The 21,112-nt window shown below is 40.9% G+C and overlaps 1 protein-coding gene across 1 annotated transcript in view; it reads left to right on the forward strand.

Annotated features, from left to right (window-relative positions):
• Positions 1-21,112, forward strand: part of LOC134801014 (cilia- and flagella-associated protein 58-like) — a 38,267-nt gene that overhangs the window by 7,060 nt on the left and 10,095 nt on the right. The window contains exons 5-13 of the mRNA XM_063773514.1: positions 3,596-3,773; positions 4,321-4,440; positions 4,903-5,097; positions 5,462-5,583; positions 5,954-6,093; positions 17,928-18,066; positions 18,398-18,447; positions 18,527-18,619; positions 18,763-18,848. Of these exons, the coding sequence (XP_063629584.1) occupies positions 3,596-3,773; positions 4,321-4,440; positions 4,903-5,097; positions 5,462-5,583; positions 5,954-6,093; positions 17,928-18,066; positions 18,398-18,447; positions 18,527-18,619; positions 18,763-18,848 (1,123 nt within the window). The remainder of the gene's footprint in view (positions 1-3,595; positions 3,774-4,320; positions 4,441-4,902; positions 5,098-5,461; positions 5,584-5,953; positions 6,094-17,927; positions 18,067-18,397; positions 18,448-18,526; positions 18,620-18,762; positions 18,849-21,112) is intronic.

Genomic DNA, 21,112 nt, shown 5'->3' on the forward strand with positions numbered 1-21,112 from the left:
CACTAATGGATCAAAAATCGCGTGGAAATATTATAAGGTCTGTGGAGCCCTTAACTGATACTGTATCTGTGGTAAGCCGAAATATTTCCTGTTAAATGTCAAATACCTATATTATGTTTATTTTTATCTTGCTAATTATTTCAAAATGGTAAATTTAAAAAAACCGGGCAAGTGCGAGTCGGACTCGCGCATGAAGGGTTCCGTACCATAATGCAAAAAAAAAACTAAACAAAAAAGCAAAAAAAAACGGTCACCCATCCAAGTACTGACCACTCCCGACGTTGCTTAACTTTGGTCAAAAATCACTATTGTTGTATGGGAGCCCCATTTAAATCTTTATTTTATTCTGTTTTTAGTATTTGTTGTTATAGCGGCAACAGAAATACATCATCTGTGAAAATTTCAACTGTCTAGCTATCACGGTTCGTGAGATACAGCCTGGTGACAGACAGACGGACGGACGGACGGACGGACGGACGGACGGACGGACGGACGGACGGACGGACAGCGAAGTCTTAGTAATAGGGTCCCGTTTTACCCTTTGGGTACGGAACCCTAAAAATGATATTATAAAAGTGCAAGCCGAGCACTTTCATTTGATACCAAACTCGTCCATACTTTCTTGCAAAAAGATGACCAGAATAGCAAGACCCCTCACAAATAGCTTTTTAGCCTTCTAAGCTCTTCTAGCTCAATAGCCCCTTGATCGAGCCTGCTCATAATTTAATGACTAAAATATAATGCCCTCAACTACACGTTTACCCAATTTCATTTAAATTAGAACAAGTTTACTTAAGTTCTTGAGTATCAAACTATCTTCTGATAGTCCAGCTTAAAAACATCGAAATGCCGGGACGTGCCCCTAGCCAGCCGCGTGTCCCAAGTCGAATGTAAGAACTTCGTTCGCTTCGCTCGCTCGTTCGATTATGTTTTATCCCTTTCTTACAAATACATACCTAAGTCAAAATGACAGATAAAGACAAACGATTATTATCTAATTGAGGTTTGTAGCGCGATTATGAATAAGTGGGTTAGTATTTAGTTTTTATCGATGTTTCAGCAATATCTATACATATAAAAAAGCTGAAGACGGTCGAAAGTCTGTACATGGAAGATAATTGAAAAAAAGTTGGCTGGGGATACTTAGAATCGATAACAGAACACGTTCCAAAAGTTTTTAGAATTTTTGTCTGTTTGTCTGTTTATCTGTTTGTCTGTTTATTTGAACGCGCATCACGTGAAAACGGCTGAACGGATTTTGATGAAAACTTTACTAATCTGTCGAGAAAATCCCCGGCCAGGTTATAGGCTATAAAAATTCAACCCCTAAAAGGGGGGTAGCCGCAACACTCGATTGAATTAAGTTTGCCCCTGAATCTTATGGCGCTACTTAGGAAGGAGAGGCAAACTTTTTTCAAATATGTGCTACCACTATTGAGTACCCTGGTAAACTAACATATATGGCGCTGAATTTAATACGTTATGACATGAATAAGCCACCGACGAAAGATTTTGCCAAATTAACTAACTCTAAGTTTAGAAGAGTGGGTAATAGTGTGGGTACGGATATCAACAAAAATAATTGAATAATTATGTTGATTTAATAAATTAATAATACAACAAAATTAAACGACAGTAAATTAATTGCCCCTCATTGCACAGTGCCATCTTTTGGGGAACTGAGTAAACATTAAGTAATCAAGAAAACTTAGTTACGTAGTGGTAAAATAAACTCACATATCATATGAACACGCGTATAATTGTATAATTATTTAAAATTATAAATTTTCTCCATCATGAATTATACCTAATCGTAATTATATCGCACCCATTTCAAATCCATATTCATACGTATAATGGCCTCCTTTAAACACTTAACAATGGCGACGAAGGTGGGTACTTTGAAAATAAAAACATTAACCCTTTTAGGCAAATTAAGCACTTGCTGCGTCTAGGTGGCACCAAAACCGTAGGCAAAAAAAGCGCAGGGCTGCATCAGCATTGCAGTCGTCGTGGAGTAGGTACATACATGAAACTTTTATACGTGTACAAGTACCCATCTAATAACGAAGGGTCGTAGGGATCAAGTAAGAGAGTGAGGGTACGTAAGAACATCTCCAAGTAGGCTTTCGATTTGACCTTACGCGGAGGCCCTTAAAGTTATGAAAAAAAATCATGTGCTTTCGGGCTTACGGCCAGCCGATTTGTTCGACATAGGTTACCGATTTTATAGCGAATTTTGCTCTCTTGCACGCCAGATTTGTCCTGATCCTGAGACCTAACTGTCAAAGTGTTATAAGGGGCCCCCCGAAAGCCGAAAACTAAAAGCATCCTATCAAGTAGCGCTTTCGAGTGAAGCCAAAGAGCGAGCAGTAGAAGAGTCGTGATTACATGCATAGATCCGATTTCAAGCCACTCTTTTGCAGTTTGGCGTAAGGTCTTATGCGAGGTCTTCTGCCTTATGGCAAAGTTGATCTTCTGCCTTAATTACACTCGGGCGTGGATCCAAATCCAAGCTTTCCTCTTTCGCAACTGGGCCTTCTGCCTTGCTCACACTTCGCCAATTCAATTCACTTGGTCAATTTCAAGCTCTGCTTTCTTGCATATTTTCTGTATGAAAACAACCTCGCTGAGACCCTTTAATGTCGAGCCCTATGCGAAGCTAGGCTGATAGAAAACTGTCCCATCCCTTCTCTGTATGAAATCCTGGATTCGCGCCTGATTGGGACTAAAAGTAAAAATGTACAACTGTCTATCAAATTGCGTTTTTTATATCGAAAATTTTCGCGCTCGCTTCGCTCGCGTTTACAATAACATTATAAGGCATGATAAAAGTGACATTCGGGTGGCGACTGTAGCAGCATTACTCTGTTGCAACGTTACTGCTGCAGCACTGTCAATTTTCGTAATAAAATGATGTGACTAATTTCCATTCTCAGATCAGCTGTAATGCGGCAATGAACGTCACTCAACTTACCAAAAAAATTCAATGTAATCTCGATGACCCTAGGGAGAGTGGGCACCATGGTCTAGAAATGCTTAGGGCATCAAAATATCTTAATCCGGCACTGGTCGTTTGCGGAGTCAAACGATTTGGGACTCGCATTTAATACGCATTACCATGCCTTCCAGAAAAAAATCCAATCATTCGCGAAAGTCTCGCAACGCATTGAGGTTACAAGGGGCACGTGGTCTTCCTCAGGAGTCTGAAGAAGACCACGGTGAGTGGCGCTCTAGCTAGGCAGGCCGCTTCGCTTTCGCTCGCGCGCGTATACCTTACTGTATCGTCCGATATACATCTACTACTCGAAAAAAACTATTGATTTTGGAATGTAGTTTTATTTAGTGGTACCTAATTGTAAAATATTTTATCTGGACTGCAGTCCTCTAGCATATCCATCTGTCAACTTTACTTCAAGTTCCGCCTCGAGGGGAGAGGGAGAGAAATTAGGATTAGAAATTAGCCGCTTACTGACACAGACCGAATTACACGCGGGCGGAGCCGCGGGCACAGCTAGTATTTAAATAAATACTTAATTAAAAATTAAATGTTTGACGAAAAGTTTGTTGAAATTTATTTATTACATACATTCAGTGGAGCAACATCAGCCGCTAAAGAAAAAGAGAAGTTCGAGAAAGAAAAACAGCGGCTACTGGGTGAACTAGACGGGCTCAAACATCGGCTGAGCGGAGCCACCAGCTACATCGAGGAGTTGGAGCAGAAGCTCAGCAAGGCTGAGGAAACCATTGCTGGCATGGAAGAACAGCTTGAGGTAGGTTAAAGAAAAACAGCGGCTACTGGGTGAACTAGACGGGATCAAACATCGGCTGAGCGGAGCCACCAGCTACATCGAGGAGTTGGAGCGCAAGCTCAACAAGGCTGAGGAAACCATTGCTGGCATGGAAGAACAGCTTGAGGTAGGTTAAAGAAAAGCAGCGGTTACAGGGTGAACTAGACGGAGCCAGTTGAGGCAGCGGCTGTCCGAACCCACCAGCTACATCGAGGAGTTGGAGCAGAAGCTCAACAAGGTATCTGCCTTGTCATCATCTGACACCATGGTTGGCTTCTTCTTATTATTGGTTCTAATTACTGATGTAATGTAGGTAACATTTTGTTAGGGAGTTTATCAGTCCGTCAATTGTTTTGATACGATCTGGAAGATCGCTCACACTGATTGGTGAACAAGTGGTCACACAAGTGAAAGTCGTGCAAGAGATACGCACCAATCACCAAGACGATCATCATGGTCGTATCAAAACCAGTTCGAAGCCGATAACAAATCGTTACATATGAATCAATGTATCCTCCTTATGTTGCAGGATGCCGGCAACAACGCAGTGCGCACGAACCGCCTCGTAGATCACATAAAGGGTGAAGTGGATAGCCTCAAAAACATCGTCGAGGACCGCAGAGTCGTGATACAGAACCTCAATGACACGGTATATATTATCTTAACTTACCTTCTTCAACCGTCAGTTTTTTTTTTCACTTACTATATATTTAATCAAAGATAAAGTATTACAAATTAAAACATTACACCAAAATTACATTAATTATAAAATACATCACATAATCACATTACATTTACACCGTCAGTTTAACACCCATTCCTTTTTACCTAACTATAGGCCAGTCGGATTTTTTTTATGAATGGTATCAGTCGATCAGGTTTGTTTTGAGGATCAAATGACTATATGGAACCTATTGCCTTAAAGCAATACAAAAGTCACAAATGATAGTCAAAGTCAAATCTTATATGATCTCGTTTCCGAAGAAGTAGTTAGGTTACCTACCTGTAGAAGACAAAACATGTCTACATAAAATATGACTATTTCCCAGAGGGGTATATTTCCAGTTGTTTGGTCCCTAACGCACTGATATTGACCCCTACCCGTTCCCAGTTGTCCAAAGCGGAGCACACGATAGAGCGCCGCGACCGTCAGCTGAAAGACATGCAAGAAAAGCTACACGCGGCCCAGGCTGAGGAGGAGGCGGCATTAGCCAAGGCCGCCCACTTCAGGATGCTCCTCGAAAACACCAATGCAGAGTTATCAAAGGCGAAGGACAATCTCACCAATACTGCCAGAGATCTGAAGGTAACAGCAGAGAGTAGACAGAATAGTTTAGTCAGTTGACTAACGAGACTAGACAGCTAGACAGAGAGATGTAATTAACTAGAGAACTGTAGTTAGAGCTGAAGGACGCGTTATATAAGTTACAAGCCGCATAAGCTGAGAAGGAACACTTCTAGACCCTCGAAAATACCAATTCTCAGCAGGTAATACTTCCAGAGAACACTGAGAACTTATTTCAGAGAGCCAACAGGAAATAACGCGAAAAGTAATTTTCCATAATTTGTGAGAGAATCTAAAGTTATAAATCATCTCGTTAATATTGCAACTTTATTCTAAACGACCATTAATGTCATTGTGGATCCTACAAATACGTTATATCTTGTAGAATATGACGAACGACAACAACAAGGTGCGGAACGAGGTGTCGAAGCTGACGAAGCAGGCCGTGCAGCAGACGAAGAAGTACCAGCGGCTCGAGCAACTGAAAGGTGACACGGAGATCGAACGGTAGGTACACTTCAATGGCTTTTATGTCATGTCGGGCCGGGCACCGACTCGAGTGCCGGCCTGCGCGAAATCACAGAATAAATAATAGTACTAGGTACAGAAGACTCACTCTCTAACAAAACGCGTCTGTTACGATCAGCACAGATATGGCCGCTAGGTGGCAACAGCGCCACGCGCGGCTTATGGCAAACCCCAAAATTGGGGCCGAACGGATGTAGCAAAGCGACGAAATCGCCGAGTGAGCCACGCCTGGCGAAATTAAAAGACTGTCAACACTCAATTTCGTTGAATTAGATGTTACTCAAGCAATTTTATAAGTAAAATTATTTGTTTTATAGTAGAGCAAAAAAAAATATGTTAATATTCATAGAAACGGACTGCGGCAGCAAGTAGCGGTGATGGAGCGAGAAATCCTGATCGGGAACAAGAAAGCTGAGGCTGACAGGCGAGACATCGAGAACCTCAACCGAGAGAAAGAGATACTCAACAAGAGCATGCAGAAGATTCAGAGTAAGTCTTTCATGGTCACCTAGCAATCTCACCTCCGAAAACTTTAAATCCCATTACTAAAACCCTGATATTTTCATTTGACCGAACGCGCTTTTTCTAAAGACAGTTGATTTTTTAAACAGAAGGGTCACCAATCTAACCTAACCTAACCCAATGGCTTGTACAGGATGCCTTTAAAAATATAAAAAAATTAACGGTATTTAACAGAATTTTCGAATTTTCATTTGAACTCATTCAATCAAGTGAAAATTCGGCAAAGAAAATTCGGGCAAACGTCCTTCCTCCTCATGGGCTTGTTTTTCTGCCTGTTTTGTCACATTTCATGCCCTCTGAAATTTCTATAACAATGCCCTTGAGTGTATGAATGAATGAAATCGTTTATTCACAACTAGCTGTGCCCGCGGCTCCGCCCGCGTGGAATTCGGTCTGTGTCAGTAAGCGGCTAATTTCTAATCCTAATTTCTATCCCTCTCCCCTGGAGGCGGAACTTGAAGTAGGTAAAGTTGACAGATGGATATGCTAGAGGACTGTAGTCCAGATAAAATATTTTACAATTAGGTACCACTAAATAAAACTACACACCAAAGTCAATAGTTTTTTCGCCCTTATTCAAATTTTACACGTGATTTTAACGACAGAGTAGGTAGTAGGTATATATCGGACGATACAGTAAGCCGTAAGGTATACGCGCGCGAGCGAAAGTGAAGCGGCCTGCCTGTGGCTAGACCGCCACTCACCGTGGTCTTCTTCAGACTCCTGAGGCTCCCGAGGAAGACACGTGCCCCTTGTAACCTCAATGCGTTGCGAGACTTTCGGGAATGATTCGATTGTTTTCGGGAATGCATGGTAATGCGTATAAAATGCGAGTCCCAAATCATTTGACTCCGCAAACGACCAGTGCCGGATTAAGATATTTTGATGCCCTAAGCATTTCTAGACCATGGTGCCCCCTCTCCCTAGGGTCATCAAGATTACATTGAATTTTTTTGGTAAATTGAGTGACGTTCATTGCCGCATTACAGCTGAGAATGGAAATTAATCACATCATTTTATCACGACAATTGACAGTGCCGCAGCAGTAACGTTGCAACAGAGTACCTAATGCTGCTGCAGTCGCCACCCGAATGTCACCTTTATCACATCTTAGAATGTCATTGAAAACGCGAGCGAAGCAAGCGCGAAAATTTTTCTATATAAAAACGCAATTTTATACACAGTTGTACATTTTTACTTTTAGTATGGAAATCAGTCACATCATTTTATCACGAAAATTGACAGTGCTGCAGCAATAACGTTGCAACAGAGTAATACTGCTGCAGTCGCCATAGCTTAGAAAGTGATTGAAAACGCGAGCGAAGCGAAGTTTTTTCGATATAAATAGGCAATTTGATAGACAGTTGTACATTTTTACTTTTAGTATGGAAATCAGTCACATAATTTTATAACGAAAATTGACAGTGCTGCAGCAGCAACGTTGCAACAAAGTAATGCTGCTGCAGTCGTCATATATTAGAAAGTGATTAAAAACGCGAACGAAGCGAGCGCGAAAATTTTTCGATATAAAAACGCAATTTGATAGACAGTTGTACATTTTTACTTTTAGTATGGAAATCAGTCACAGCATTTTATCACGAAAATTGACAGTGCTACAGCAGTAACGTTGCCACAGAGTAATGCTGCTGCAGTCGCCATATATTAGAAAGTGATTAAAAACGCGAGCGAAGCGAGCGCGAAAATTTTTCGATATAAAAACGCAATTTGATAGACAGTTGTACATTTTTACTTTTAGTATGGAAATCAGTCACATCATTTTATCACGAAAATTGACAGTGCTACAGCAATAACGTTGCAACAGAGTAATGCTGCTGCAGTCGCCATATCTTAGAAAGTTATTGAAAATGCGAGCGAAGCGAGCGCGAAAATTTTTCGATATAAAAACGCAATTTGATAGACAGTTGTACATTTTTACTTTTAGTATGGAAATCAGTCACATCATTTTATCCGGAAATTGACAGTGCTGCAGCAGTAACGTTGCAACAGAGTAATGCTGCTGCAATCGCCATATATTAGAAAGTGATTAAAAACGCGAGCGAAGCGAGCGCGAAAATTTTTCGATATAAAAACCCAATTTGATAGACAGTTGTACATTTTTACTTTTAGTATGGAAATCAGTCACATCATTTTATCACGAAAATTGACAGTGCTACAGCAATAACGTTGCAACAGAGTAATGCTGCTGCAGTCGCCATATCTTAGAAAGTTATTGAAAATGCGAGCGAAGCGAGCGCGAAAATTTTTCGATATAAAAACCCAATTTAATAGACAGTTGTACATTTTTTCTTTTAGTATGAAAGTCAGTCACATCATTTTATCACGAAAATTGACAGTGCTGCAGCAGCAACGTTGCAACAGAGTAATGCTGCTGCAGTCGCCATATCTTAGAAAGTTATTGAAAACGCGAGCGAAGCGAGCGCGAACATTTTTCGATATATTATTATGTCTTTCCCATCACGGAACAATGGTGTTCCGGACCTTTGGGAGGCGTGCGCGGAGCCGAAGCCAACACGTAGAGGCACTTTTGACACTTTAATGAGGTCGCCATATCTTAGAAAGTAATAGAAAACGCGAGCGAAGCGAGCGCGAAAATTTTTCGATATAAAAACCCAATTTGATAGACAGTTGTACATTTTTTCTTTTAGTATGAAAGTCAGTGTTCACGTTTTAAATATAAGCATTTTTAAACTTTCGCGCCATCAATATATTCACGATGCTTTCCGATTGGATAGCGTAGATCGTTGATCTACGTCTGCGGTCGCTTAGAAAGAGATGCAAGATCTACGCGCAACCTATGCGCGAGCGAGACAACTCACGCCGAAGTTTTAGTCTTCTCGCTGACTCCATTTTGAATTCTCAACGTGTTCGCATCGAAATCGTGTATCTCTTACCCAAAATTCTAATGGAATGTCCAAAATTGAACTATTCAGTGTTACATTGTGTTTATTTCGCCGGCCGGCATACAAAACTCTCAAAAACCGTGTGAGGAACGTGAAAGAAGACGCTGCAGTTCCCCAAGATCACGTGGACTCCAAAGACTCCGACTCCATCATCAGCTCTCAGGTTAGTGGCTGCAGTGTATATCCTTTTCGGTTTAAGCATCGTATCTAACGTGTATGTCGCGCTTCATTCATTGTTTTCATTTTTCAAATTACCCAATTGTAGCAAATCAACCAACAAAACTCGAAAAAACTACATATTTTTTTGGTGCCGAAACCCAGGGATCTTTATATTCCATCATTAGTAAAGTAACTTCAAGCAATTTAATACTATTCCCCACCTATTTACGATATTTTGAGTAAAATTGCAACATCCCAAGGCGTAAAATACCTACCCGCCGTTATTATTACTCGCAACGCAATTATTGAGTTTTTGTTGAAATTCTGTAAATCAGGTGTTAAAACAGGCGTATATGTGTATGAACAACTTATTACTTCTAAGATTATATAGAAATATTGGTAATTGTTAGCGAAATATTGCAATAATTATTGCAAATCATTCTGGTATAAACCGACCAATTTCAGAAGTCCGTGTAGTTACACTACATTTCCGAGAAGTTCATATTGCATTATCGCCTTCCGTATTTAGTCGCGTTGCAAACAATCGTAAATCGTGATATTTAAATACTTGTTTGATTTCTTTGAGTTATTTGTGCATCACAATACGTATAATCCTATATTCACTTATACTATCGTTTGGGTTATTCGTATAAATTTCGTACGTAGTACAGTATACTCAAGAGAATTCATTTAATTTTACTTTTAAGTACTTACGTGCCTACTTTGTGCTTACATATTTCGCTGCAAGTGAAACTATTTACATAGTAATTATCTAAGTGTAATTGTGTAGGTAATCATCTAGTTGCGGGTTTAATCCCTGCATAGGCCTATTCGTATAGGTACCTATAAAACAGCTGTCGATATCCTGTATTGTAACTTCGAGCGGTCGCGGGGCGTTTACCGTTTTAGTCTTTTGTTTAAGTACTTACGTGTAAACTGAAATAACATTCGGGCATAGGTACTTACTTATAAGGTATATTGTCGCGTATTTGTTTAATATAGGTATAGTGTAATCAGGCGTATTACTAGTATTTCACGTATAACTTTACGATACAATACCTACTCATTATACTCAACTACAAATACTTATTACGTTACGTACCTTATGTAGGTACAGGTACTTACAGGTACAGTCGGAACTATGGCATTGTATAAAAAGAAATCAATTAGAGGAACTAAATCGAAGTCAATAGAAATGGAAGGTTTAACAGTCAACGATCTGCCGGCGTTACGTCGTATTCGTACACTTGCGTTTAACCGCGTAAAGAAAGCATTAGAGATTGCGCGTCAGGCGAAAAATGACGTAACTTACATCGACTCGTTTCTTGTACATTATTCAGAAGTTAAAAAGCATGCAAGTAAATTTGAAGAGGCTCATGCCGACATTTTGAGCGTTATCGATAGCGACTTGGAGGTTAGGGAGGATGAAATTAGGAGTCAATTTGACGAATGTTATTTTGAAATACTCTCGTTGCATCGGCAACTCGTGGTAACTTCCGATGAACCGAGTCAACCGTCGTACCCCCCAACGAGTAACGCCACACAAGCCCGGCTCCCGAAGATCAATCTTCCGAACTTTAGCGGAAATGTCAAACTGTGGTCCGAATTCTACGACATGTTTAATTCACTTATTCATGAAAACAAGGCGTTATCAGATACGGAACGAATGCATTACTTAGTATCTTGTCTGTCGGGCGACGCGTTGGCACTCATCCGCACTTTTCCGGTGGCGGCCGAATATTACCGCGCTGCTTACGAAACTTTAATCGGGCGTTACCGCGGTAAGCGTGATTTAGCGTTTACTTGTTGGAAAGAAATGTTAGATGTTAACTTCAAATCGAATTCACCTCATGAGTTTCGTAGAACCCTTGATACTTTTCAAGAAAATTTGACGATGCTAACGCGACTCGACTTACCTACTGACAAATGGGACTTTGTTCTAACGTACCTTCTTCTTTCTAAATTGGATTCGAAAACTAGATGTTTGTTTGAGAAACAGCCAACAACTGCTGAGTTGCCCACGTATGAGTCGCTTAAGACCTTTCTATTTTCACAATGTGAAGCACTTGTTCGTGATACGCACTTTTCGTCAAATGACAAAGCTCGTGATGTTGAAAAGGCTCGGGTAGCCGACAAAGGTCGTTCTTTCAATTATTCTGGTAAACCTTTTGATAAACGTTCCGACAAGCTTAACAATATGAAAAAACCAGCGACAACGACTTTGTTATCGGCAGATGATCAAAACGAGGGCGAAACAACGCTTCATTCCACGTCATCGGTTCAGCAAACGGCGACACCTATCCCTACTACCAAGTGCTCGTTTTGTGGGGAGGACCACTCAATACTCCATTGTAAGACGTTTTCCTCTAAAACACCACAAGAACGATTCGATCACGCCAAACAACACCGTTGGTGTTTTAATTGTTTGAAACCTTCCCATGGCCTTAAAGATTGTAAATCCATTTTCAAATGTCAAAAGTGTTATAAACGTCATCATACGCTACTTCATCTCGAAGCTTCGGAAGCTAACGAAGCGGAAAACGTTTGCAACGTAGTCGAATCTTCAAATACGTGTACACAAGCGAGCCTGGTTACAAATTCAAGCATAAATTCGTTTGTATTGCTAGCTACTGCTCAGATTAACGTTCGCGATTCTGCAGGAAGGTTTCAAACATGTCGTGCCCTAATCGACCCGGGTAGTCAACCCAATTTTATCACTGAGCGTGCGGCTGCTCGTTTGGGCTTCAATCGATCATCAACACCACGAACTATTAACGGTTTAGGTCTATCGCGGGCTCCAGTATCGGGTGCAATTCAGCTGGAAATAGGCGTGAATAACGAAACTGTATTCAGTATTGAAGCTCTCACTTTGGCTACGATATGCGGTCCGATGCCAAACGCCAAACTTACCAAGACTCAGTTGACTCATGTACAAAACTTGAAACTAGCAGACCCTAAATGTGATCTGCCTGGAGACGTCGATGTTCTGTTAGGCGCGGAGGTCTTCCCCTTACTTCTAACCCCAGGAAGTATTGATGGAGGAGAATATCAGCCACCTGCTCTTAATACAATATTTGGATGGATTTTGATGGGTCGTACTAAGATTGCCGGAGCAGCTGAAATGAATTCATTCTTTGTCACAGAAGGAGAGCAGCTCTGTTCACAAGTGGAACGGTTCTGGGAGCTTGACTCCGTTCCTCAAGCGATTCCAAAGCTTACCACCGAAGAAATCCAATGTGAGCAACATTACACTGAATCGTTATCTCGTGATCCCACCGGGAGATATATCGTCACCTTGGCTTTTAAAGAAAATGCCAAGGATCTCTGCTTTCCCGGCTCGAGGGAATTGGCCCTTAGACGATTCCACTCACTAGAGCGAAAACTCTTAAATAACCTTGAACTTCATGCACAATATTCCGATTTCATGGCGGATTATTTAAAAAGCGTCCACATGAGTATAGTTCCTATTAGCGAACTGTCCCAAGGTAGGTATTACGTACCACATCATTGTGTTTTACGCCCCGAAAGCGCCACAACAAAGCTGCGGGTCGTTTTTGACGCATCGGCAAAGGACGCGCGCGGTATTTCTCTTAACGAAAGTTTATTGATAGGTCCGAAACTGCAAACGAACATTATTGACATATTGTGCCTGTTTCGTGTCAATCCAATTGTCTTCACCGCTGATATGCGGCAAATGTATCGTCAGCTACTAATAGCTGAACATGATCGTGATTACCAACGAATATTTTGGCGCTTTCAGCAGTCCGAACCCATACAAGAATACCGTTTAAATACTGTCACATACGGTGTAAGCTCAGCGCCCTTCCTTGCATGTCGTACAATAAAACAGTTGGCTCAAGACGAAGGAGATGAGTTTCCGTTAGCTAAGTCAGTCTTACAACGTAATGTATACGTCGACGATATTGTCAGCGGTTCTCCATCTGTCGAGGAAGCAAAACAAACTATAAGTCAAGTTATAGCCTTATTGAAGAGAAGTCAATTTGAACTTCGAAAATGGGCTAGCAATCATCCTGAATTATTAGCCGAGTTACCAGCTGAACATTGTTTGACAGATTTTGTCTCTATGGACTATGATCAAAGTCATAATCTTAAGGTACTAGGTTTAAAATGGAACCCTATCAAAGACATATTCACTTTCGAAGTGAAACCGTTAAACCGTATTTGTACTAAACGCACTATTCTTAGTGAATTGGCTCGTATATTCGACCCTATGGGGTTCTTATGTCCTTTAACTTTCCTCGCCAAGTGCTTTATTCAACAATTGTGGATTGCATGTGTAGGCTAGGACCAAACCCCTCCTGATGAAATTGTTGAACAGTGGGAACGGTTTTCTGATCAATTATCATCACTGCAACTCGTAGAGATACCTCGTTGTTTATCTATCGCGAACATGACGAATTGTCAGATACACGGTTTTTCAGATAGCTCGGAGGCTGGATACGGAGCTGTGGTCTATCTAAGCGCCACCGATATCTATAATAAGGTACATACCTACTTACTTTTAGCCAAAAGTCGTGTCTGTCCCATCAAACGCGTTTCTCTCCCACGTCTGGAGCTGTGCGCAGCGGTATTACTCGCAGATCTTCTTAAATACGTAAAAGAAATTTACTCGTCAGTATTACCGAACTTCAATATTTTTGCTTGGTCGGACTCCACCGTTGCACTTTCATGGATAAAGGCGCCATCACACCGTTGGAAGACCTTTGTCGCCAATAGAGTTAGCCATATTCAGGATTCGATTCCCGACGCCAGTTGGAACCACGTACCATCGGCAGATAATCCCGCTGATATAGCTTCTCGTGGATTGTTTCCAGTAGATTTGTTGCACTGTTCCCTATGGTGGGCGGGACCGGACTGGCTTAGGCAGCCACCTGAAACATGGCCTTCACTCGATGCGTCCACGAGTGATATTTCTCATCGCGGCAATTCCGACATTATAGCTGAAGAACGCACACACGCATTCATCGTCCAAGACGACACACACTTCCTTGACGATTTACTAGAGAAATTTTCTTCGATAAGAAAGGTCCAGAGGATTATAGCTTATTGTCAGCGGTTTATAAGAAACCTACGTAACAAGCAAACGCATTGTCAGACTACTTACCTTAACCTCAATGAACTTCACAACGCCCTGAGGCCTATCGTTAAACACATACAATCGCAACACTTTCATAATGAAATTATTCGTTTACAAACCAAGAAGCCTCTTTCCAAATCTATGCGCAAATTAAATCCGTTCATAGATAAATATGGTGTCCTCAGGGTGGGCGGACGTTTATCAAGATCTGGGCTCGAATTCGATCATAAACACCCTGCTTTACTTCCGCGTAACGCTACGTTAACTTACCGCATTATTGAGGCTTTCCATCGCGAAAACTGTCATCCAGGCACAAACACGCTGCATTATCTCTTAACTCAGCAGTTTTGGATTTTGTCTCCCATACGCGCGATTAGGCACTGTCTATCTAAATGTATCAGATGTTATCGACTAAATCCGGTTCCCCTTGAACCGTTCATGAGTGATCTACCGGCAACTCGTGTAAATCAAGCCAAGCCTTTTTCAATAGTTGGCGTCGACTTCGGGGGGCCATTTTCCATTCGTTTAGGTTCATATAGAGGTGCTAAAATAGGGAAGGCATATTTGTGTCTGTTTGTGTGCTTCACGACAAAGGCTGTGCATCTCGAAGCCGTATCAGACTTATCCTCTGAAGCTTTCATTGCCGCGCTTCGAAGATTCATGGGCCGCAGAGGTAGAGTAAGTATTATTCACTCAGATTGTGGAACCAATTTCATAGGTGCAAATAACGTGCTCAACAATTATATGAGATCAGCTGCCAGCACAGAACACATAGAGTTTCGATTTAACCCACCGTCGAGTCCTCATTTCGGAGGAGTCTGGGAAATTCAAATCAAAGCGGCGAAATCTCTCTTGTATCGTATTGTCGGAGATCAAACTCTTACTTTCGAAGAACTAACCACGTTATTCGTTCAGATTGAGTCTTCGCTTAATTCTCGGCCGCTGTGCCCCGTGAGCTCTGATCCGAACGACCTAAACGCACTGACCCCAGGTCATTTTCTAACGCTTGAGCCGCTTACTGCAGTACCCGACGAAGATCACACGTCGACAAAACTTAATCGTCTGGGTCGATGGCAATTAATTCAAAAATTTCAACAAGACTTTTGGAAGCGTTGGAAATCTGAATATTTACAATCGCTGACCAAACGTGCAAAATGGACTTCTCAGTGCCAACCTTTAGACATTAACTCGGTTGTAATCATCAAAACTGAGAATACAATGCCGTTACATTGGCCTCTAGCCCGCGTAGTAGAACTGCATCCTGGGCCGGACGGAATTGTACGCTTAGCAACAATCCGAACTGCTAATGGAAATCTTCTTAAGCGACCATTAGCTAAATTATGTCCACTTCCTAACCAAGTTGACTAATTAGAACTTAATAAACAGGTAATTATAGAAAATTAAATTAGTTCTTAAAATGTAGGTTTAAGATTGTTCATACACATTTTATCGCTTAAAGTTAAGGTTTATTAAAATACAAAACATTGTATTTTGGTGGGCGGAATGTTCACGTTTTAAATATAAGCATTTTTAAACTTTCGCGCCATCAATATATTCACGATGCTTTCCGATTGGATAGCGTAGATCGTTGATCTACGTCTGCGGTCGCTTAGAAAGAGATGCAAGATCTACGCGCAACCTATGCGCGAGCGAGACAACTCACGCCGAAGTTTTAGTCTTCTCGCTGACTCCATTTTGAATTCTCAACGTGTTCGCATCGAAATCGTGTATCTCTTACCCAAAATTCTAATGGAATGTCCAAAATTGAACTATTCAGTGTTACATTGTGTTTATTTCGCCGGCCGGCATACAAAACTCTCAAAAACCGTGTGAGGAACGTGAAAGAAGACGCTGCAGTTCCCCAAGATCACGTGGACTCCAAAGACTCCGACTCCATCATCAGCTCTCAGGTTAGTGGCTGCAGTGTATATCCTTTTCGGTTTAAGCATCGTATCTAACGTGTATGTCGCGCTTCATTCATTGTTTTCATTTTTCAAATTACCCAATTGTAGCAAATCAACCAACAAAACTCGAAAAAGCTACAGTCAGTCACATCATTTTATCACGAAAATTGACAGTGCTGCAGCAGCAACGTTGCAACAGAGTAATGCTGCTGCAGTCGCCATATCTTAGAAAGTTATTGAAAACGCGAGCGAAGCGAGCGCGAACATTTTTCGATATATTATTATGTCTTTTCCATCACGGAACAATGGTGTTCCGGACCTTTGGGAGGCGTGCGCGGAGCCGAAGCCAACAAGAGGCCCTTTGACACTTTAATGAAATATTATTATTATTTGTCTGTCTTTCCATATCTCGGGACCATAGGGTCCCGGACCTTTGGGAGGCGTGCGTGGGGCCGAAGCCAACAGCGCAGAGGCCCTTTAAGACAAATTAATCTAAAGGCAAGGGATACATTATTATTATTAAATCAACATAATTATTTAATTATTTTTGTTGATATCCGTGTCTTCTAAACTTAGAGTTAATTTGGCAAAATCTTTCGTCGGTGGCTTATTCATGTCACAACGTATTAAATTCAGCTCCGTCTGTTAGTTTACCAGGGTACTCAATAGTGGTAGCACATATTTGAAAAAAGTTTGCCCCTCCTTCCTAAGTAGCGCCATACGATTCAGGGGCAAACTTAAGTCAATCGTGTGTTATGGCTACCCCCCCTTTTAGGGGTTGAATTTTTATAGCCTATAACCTGGCCGGGGATTTTCTCGACAGATTAGTAAAGTTTTCATCAAAATCCGTTCAGCCGTTTTCACGTGATGCGCGTTCAAATAAACAGACAAACAGATAAACAGATAAACAGACAAACAGACAAAAATTCTAAAAACTTTTGGAACGTGTTCTGTTATCGATTCTAAGTATCCCCAGCCAACTTTTTTTCAAATATCTTCCATGTACAGACTTTCGACCGTCTTCAGCTTTATTATATGTATAGATAGATTAACATATGGTAAAAATAGGATCTTAATTTAAATACATTGCTTCCCATTATACTTACATTCAGTCAATATAGACATGTGAAAATATTTGTCAGTGATATATAATCACTCAGTCATTTAAAATTACATACACTCACAGGTTTAAGTATCTCCATCTTATAGGGATAAAATGTAGGAAACCTGAGGGGCTACCGCGAAAACCGAAATTCGCAAATTGCGGGGATCTTACTCTTTTACTCCAATGAAGGCGTAATTAGAGTGACAGAGAAAAATGCCCGCAATTGACGATTTTCGGTATTGGCGGTAGCCCTACTGCCTATAGATGTCTCGAGTCACGATTGTCACGAGGCGAAAAAACTTTAACGTGCACGCTGCACGGTTCCTATAAAAGAACTTGAACATGCATCTAATTAATCCAATTTCATGCAAAATTCGTAACCAAATTAAATAGTTGTTAGGTAAGTATCTGTGATCGTGTAATAAGATAATTTATTGAGTTTAGCTTGTCATCAGCATTCCATCCGAACCACATCTACTGCGGAACAGAACTCCCTGAGTTATGTCAATCACCTCTCCTCATGTCTATTCAAAGAAGACCCTTTGCTGTAATACCTACTTTCGTCGTCTAGCTATTACGTATCGAATTTCTTATTAAGGTTTGTTTGGTTTCAGACGAAGCCGTCGAGAACCTGCAAGCCTTAAATCTGATGGACAGCCGCTGTAAGCAGCTGGAAACGGAGGTGGATCAGAGCAACGCGCAGGTGAACCGGCAGCGGCTCGTCATCCGACAGATGGAGAAGGACAAGGATAGGTGAGATGGAATCTAGTGGAAGACAAAAATTATAGAATAGAGTAGTCATATAATCACACAACATACATATACTGTAGCTTATTCAATTTAGCGTCACTCAACCTGCGGACTTTATCAGGTGGACCGCCTAGTGATCCTAGTATACATACATAAATACCTTAAATGTTATTGATATAATGATAAATACCCTATCCACACATTTTTGTAGACCAATTCAAACAAATCCTGTAAATGAATCCTGTGCTAACCTGTAGGTTCATTTTGGAAATCCCTTTATACTTAAGTTATTGAAGAACAGGGATCTTTGTTTGTAAATTTTTTCTACTTTTAGAATGCTGGAGGAGGCGATTGCATTGAACGAAAAAATTGATGAGACAACAGGTCAGTGTAAACAAATAAATATACATAGAGAATTTATTTTCTAGCGAAGAACAAATAATTTAAAAAATGTATTTTGTAGAGGAAGTTCGCCTTCGTACGGCCGATATTATGGATCTACAGAAGGCATTACGCGAGGAACAGATCAACTCGCACAAACTGAGCGTCGCGCTAGGTAAGTTTTTGTTTACCTAATTTGCCTGGCTATACGAAAAACAACTGGTAAATATATCAAAATCGAAATTATATTTCGTAGTGGACTATTCGGCATATAATGTCTGCTTAACTGTTGCTGATGACTGTCAATCTCCTATTTAGACACCACACGGGCCGAGAGGAACGTGCTGCATAAAAACTACACCGACGCGCTCGATGAGGTTCAAGATCTCAAGCAGAAACTGCGAGTAAGTTGCGTAGAATGATGATTTCCTTGATAAAAACTATCAGGTATCCTTCCCCGGGACTTAAATACATATATACATATTCATAGAAGTAAGTTAAAACAGGAAGTATTTGAACACCTCGGGCAGCAAAGCGTCGGCATATCCACGAAAATGTCTTGAACTCATCCCTTGCTGACACCTGGAATTTTTTGAGATCGCTTGGCATTGGTAAAGGTAAACCTGATATAGATTCTTCTTCTTTTACATTAAACCAGTTAAATTCGCATTTTTCTAAAACATCAACTCTCAATCCATTAATCAAATTCAAAACTTTATCTCTCATTGCCTCTTTTACTTCTCCAGATATCGTTCCTTTTACTTTTTCTCCTGTCGCCATTGAAGAAATCCGCAAAATAATAGTATCAATTAAATCTAAGGCCGTTGGCCATGATAATGTCAGTCGTCTTATGATTATTCACATTCTGGACAGCGTCTTGCCAGTTATTGCTCACATAGTCAATACTTCTCTACTCACTGGCGTTTTCCCATCATGCTGGCGTAAGGCGTTTGTCATCCCACTCCCCAAAATTAATAATCCGAGCTCACTTAGCCACTTTCGTCCCATATCTATTCTCCCGTTTCTGTCCAAAATACTGGAGGCCGCGGCCCACAAACAGATCTCACACTTTGTTCATAGCAACAGTCTCCTTTCACCGCTGCAGTCTGGTTTCCGGTCTGGACACAGCACCACCACCGCTCTACTTAAAGTTACAGAGGACATAAGACTCGGTATGGAATCTTCCAAAGTTACGGTGTTGGTGCTGATAGATTTCTCCAACGCCTTTAATGCGGTAGACCATGACCTACTTTTGGCTACTCTTACTCATTTGCGGGTTTCTTCAGATGCCACAAAGTGGTTCTTTTCATATCTTTCCGATAGAGCCCAGGCAGTCCGTGCCAGCCGCTCGTTATCTGATTGGTCTGAACTGAGTACTGGAGTACCTCAAGGCGGTATTCTCTCTCCTTTTCTCTTTTCAATTTTTATTAATCTTATTACCGCCAAGATTCGATGCTCTTACCATTTGTACGCAGACGATCTTCAGCTGTACGCGCAAGTTGACGTGGAAGATATAAACACGGCTATCTCATCAATAAATGCTGACTTGGATGACATCGCCGAGTGGTCTGCTAGCTTTGGCATTTGTGTAAATCCAGCTAAATGCCAAGCCATAATTTTAGGTAGCCAGTGGCAAATGTCTAGGTTGAGTACAGTACCTGTTGCTCCGATCCTTTTTGAGGATACTGTAATTCCGGTGAGCAGTCGGGTTAAGAATCTCGGATTAGTTTTAGATTCCAACCTTTCCTGGTCTGGTCAGCTCTCGGAGACAAGTCGGAAGGTCACAGGTACACTTAGAACTCTATATAAATTTAAAAACTTTCTGCCTGTAAGCACGAAAAAAATGTTAGTGCAGTCCTTAGTGTTACCAATAATTGATTACGGGGATGTGTGTACTACTAATGCCACTCAGGAATCACTCAATAAACTAGACCGTCTACTCAATAACTGTATTAGATTTATATTTGGACTTCGTAAATACGATCATGTCTCCTTTTACCGCCGGCAGCTCAACTGGCTCTCCATCCGTCGTCGTAGGTCCTTTCGGATCCTTTGTATCCTATTTTCGATCCTGTTTGAGCCTTCTGCTCCTGGATATCTCAAAAGTAAATTCGTCTTCGATACTCCTCGTCCAGGATGTGAGCTGCGTACCTCCCGCGTTCTCAAACTGACCATACCTTCTCACCGTACTGGTTTTATGACTAATTCTTTCGCCGTCCAGGCTAGTCGTCTTTGGAATTCACTCCCTCTAAATATTAGACAAGCTCCAAGTAAGTTTTCTTTTAAGCGGTTGTTGCATAAGCATTTGCTAAAACAAGAGTTCGAATAATATCCATCATTATTATATTTATAGTATGTATTGTATAAATATGTAGTAGTTTATATATATTTTATTTATTTATGTAGTTTATATGTATAGTTTGCTTTTTTCATATTCACTGAATAGGTATATTTCTCTCTCTGCACCAATTGTAGATGTCTGTTTGGCCCTATGGTTGACTGGTAGAGAATGCCATTTGGCATTAAGTCCGCCATTTGTACATTTTTGTATATACTTTGTGCAATAAAGTTTAAATAAATAAATAAATAAACACCTCACCTGATACCACCTTCAGCTTTCAATAATAAACTCTACTGACAGCAGTGCATAAGTTGATAAGTTCCTTGC

Source organism: Cydia splendana, chromosome 21 (assembly GCF_910591565.1).
Source record: "Cydia splendana chromosome 21, ilCydSple1.2, whole genome shotgun sequence".
Lineage (NCBI taxonomy): Eukaryota > Metazoa > Arthropoda > Insecta > Lepidoptera > Tortricidae > Cydia > Cydia splendana.